The following is a 3,563-nucleotide window of genomic DNA, read 5'->3' on the forward strand; positions in this document are numbered from 1 at the left end:
CACTTTCCACTTTGCTGGATTTCTCAATCGTTTTTGGGTTATTAGCGATTTTTGAGTAAAACCTGGTTTTTTACGTGCTCATGGGATAAAACCGATCAATCTCTCACCCGATTTTCAAGAATGCATAACTTTTGAACCATCAAGTTTTCGCAAATTGTTCGCTCTACAACTTTTGTTTGTAGGACTATTTCAAAAAGTGAACAGGGAAGCAACAATTCTTACCTTTTGACCTTTCCATGAGCACGTAAAAACCACTTTTTTGCCCAAAAATCTCGAATAACTCGAAATCTCTCTTTTTAAGTAGAACATTTCTATTTTTAGTTTGCTATAAATTTCAATGGTGCTTAAAATCAATTTTGGCCTACTTTATTTTTTATATATCTGATCGTATTTAATACTACGTTTCATGTTAACATTATGTATATAATTATTATATTATTTAGTCCAATGATTAATAATAAGAACGATAAAATTTAAACTATTAACCCTTTCAAGTATATAAATTGTATATAAAGACTGACTATCCAAATACATTTAATACTTCAAACGAGCGTGGACTTAATTATTTATGCGTGCTTTAATAAACAGCGACGAGAAAAAAACGAAAAAAGGAAAAATCCCATTATTCCTCTAAGCCTGTAAATTTAATGCCGTAGTGTCCTCTAATAAAGAGATATCCTGTTTCGCACAACTTGGCCCAAATTAAAAAAATCCGAGCCGGACTTTTCTTTTTCGTTTAAATAAGTAATTTTTTAATTTCCGCCTTCCTGTTCCTCCTTGCAGAGTTCACTATTGCAACAATCCTCCAACAATTGCACCAGATTTTTTTTTCCTTCGAATTACACAGGTCAAAAATAAAGTAATTCGCTTTGATTTTCCATCACTTCTGCTCGGGCGTTTCGGATTTGAAATAAACAGGATTTTATGTAATTATAAAGTTGAGTTAGTCTGGTCGAAAATTGTTTGGATTTTATAAGGTTTTTTGTGCTAATGTTGGCAGCATTGTTACGTATGTACGCCTGTTCTCGTTGGAGCTCAGATAAAGGCATCTACATAAAAATTTAAAAAAATTTGATTTATAATCGTCATATTGTCTCTTTTTTTATCGAATTAATTAAAATGTTAATTGTAGATTTGAAATTGTAGATCAAAAACAAACTTTTACAATTTATATTTTTTTATTTTTTTTAAGATATGATTTTTTATTACTAATTTGTCATGGTTTGTGAGATCCTATTGAATTGTAAGATTTGTTTCATATAATAAAGACTGATAAGACTTATTTGGATTAGTTCATTATTTATTGCAATTTTCTTCAGATCCTTTTGACTTTTAATCCGATATAAACAAACAGTTAATGAATCATACGTTCGCGAAACATCTGACAGTAATTATTTGTTGCTTCCAATCGAGCATTCACACTGCACTTCACTTGTTTTTCCACATCAAAATTGCTTTTGGACACCCAAGAGACGGAAAATGGTTGACTACAGCAAGTGGAAGAGCATCGAAATATCCGACGACGAAGACGAAACTCATCCGAACATCGACACCCCTTCGCTGTTCAGATGGAAGCACCAGTGGAGGGTGCAGAGGATGGAAGAGGCGAGGAAAGAAAAAGACGACTTGAAAAAGGCCAAAGAGTCGAACGAGAAGAAAATGGCAGAGATCAAAGTTAAATTGGCCGAAGGCGATAGCTCTGGGCCGGACGTTTCGATGCTGAGAGCAACCTTGAAAGAGTTGGAAGAGTTGGAAGAAAAGCTAAATAGAAGAGAGGAAGAGCTCAAGACGAAAGAGAGGTTGACGCCCTGGAACGTGGACACGATCAGTCAACCCGGTTTCACCAAAACATTGATTAGCAAACCCCTTCCTGAAGAGGTGATGAGCATGCTGTCGGAAATAGAAATAAGCAAGCGCATGCAGGATTTTATAAAGCAGAATGAAAAACAGGTGAAAGAGTTCGGGTCGTTGCAGAGGTACGACGAGAGTCAGAAATTTTTAAAAGAGAATCCCCATCTCGTATGCGAAGACACAGCGAATTACCTCGTTATATGGTGCATCAATCTCGAATTGGAAGATAAGCAGACGACGTCCCAGCTAGTGGCCCATCAGTGCATATGTATGCAGTACATCATCGGCTTGGCCAAGCAGCTCTGCGTGGATCCGAGGGCGTGCGTCGACTCGTTCTACACCAAGATCCAAACCTGCGACGAAGAGTATAAGGCGAGGTTTGAAAAAGAGCAGAGGGACTTCGTCGAGAAGATCAGGCAACGGGCCGCCGAGAAGCTCGTCGAAGCGTACAAGAAGCACATCCCCGGGGATCAGAAAGACAGGCTCGGACCCGGGGGGCTCGATCCAATCGAAGTGTTCGTTTCTCTGCCTCCCAAGATGAAAGAATGCTTCGAAAAACAGGACGTGACCCTCTTGCAGAAGACGGTCGCCGGGATGTCACGTGAGGAAGTCGTGTATCACATGAAGCGTTGTATCGATTCGGGTCTATGGGTACCGAACGAAGACAAAAACCAAACCCAAGTCGCTACAGTCCTAAACAATAGCGACAAAAACTAAGAAAAATTGTAGTCTATAAACCCATGCAATTGACTCTATACTGCACATTAGGGGTCACTCATGTCCGCGAATAGTGCAAGTTGTCTGTCCAAACAAAAACAACAAAATTACTAACAGCAGTAAGTATTGTTAAACATTTATATAATAAAGAACACATGCTACATCCAACAGACCGCAGTGTATGCATTACAAAGTAATATTTTTTTTAAATCACATAAAGATAGAATAAAATATATAAATAACTATTGAAAAAAATCTATTTTATTATTATTTCTAACAAAAACTTAAGATTCAATTCCTGGCATCCAAGCTTAGCCAATTGGGTTCGTGAACTTACTGCTTTATATAAACTGAAATGTTCACATGAATAAACATATGCATTCACACTCTCATTCTCTGTTAAATAAATTCTTTCTTATTTACATACCACTCACTCGTACACACTTATTCGATATTCCTCTATCACCCTTTGTTAGAGTATAACTAACCTATTTGAGGGTCACTGACTCAATCAGCCCGTTTACACATTCACTTTAATACTCTTTTTATGTAAGGTCTTGATTGAGATAAAAAAGTCAGTGTCGCGAGCGGGATTCGAACCCATGACCATCAGCTAAATACGCTCGCTGCTCTACCATTTGAGCTATCGTCACTTCGATCCACTCAGACACCAACCTCCCATCTCAACCCCAACTTTTTGAATTTTCTCTCTTTTTTGCCATTTTCAAATGTCGTGTAATCTATTCGATTCTGGGCGACAAATCAAATTGTCACGGAGAGATTTAGTGAAGTATTTTGCTTATTACATGTAGTCCGATTGAGCAAATGAATTCTTTTCAATTAATTAATTTTTAGTTAAGGTTTTGGTTGAGATAAAAAGTCAGTGTCACAAGCAGGATTCGAACCCATGACATTCAGCTACTTGACTCTACCACTTGAACTATCGTGACTTCGATCCTCTCGGAAACCAACTCTCCATCTCAACATACAACAGT

The 3,563-nt window shown here is 37.4% G+C and overlaps 1 protein-coding gene across 1 annotated transcript; it reads left to right on the forward strand.

Annotated features, from left to right (window-relative positions):
• Positions 1 to 1,322: 1,322 nt before the first annotated feature.
• On the forward strand, positions 1,323 to 2,736 carry LOC106668200 (hsp90 co-chaperone Cdc37-like). The gene has a single exon (XM_014396732.2). The coding sequence runs from the start codon at positions 1,480 to 1,482 to the stop codon at positions 2,566 to 2,568; it is 1,089 nt and encodes a 362-aa protein (XP_014252218.1). The 5' UTR covers positions 1,323 to 1,479; the 3' UTR covers positions 2,569 to 2,736.
• Positions 2,737 to 3,563: the final 827 nt, after the last annotated feature.

This window comes from Cimex lectularius, unplaced genomic scaffold, assembly GCF_000648675.2.
Source record: "Cimex lectularius strain Harlan isolate CLEC.00 unplaced genomic scaffold, Clec_2.1 scaffold180, whole genome shotgun sequence".
Lineage (NCBI taxonomy): Eukaryota > Metazoa > Arthropoda > Insecta > Hemiptera > Cimicidae > Cimex > Cimex lectularius.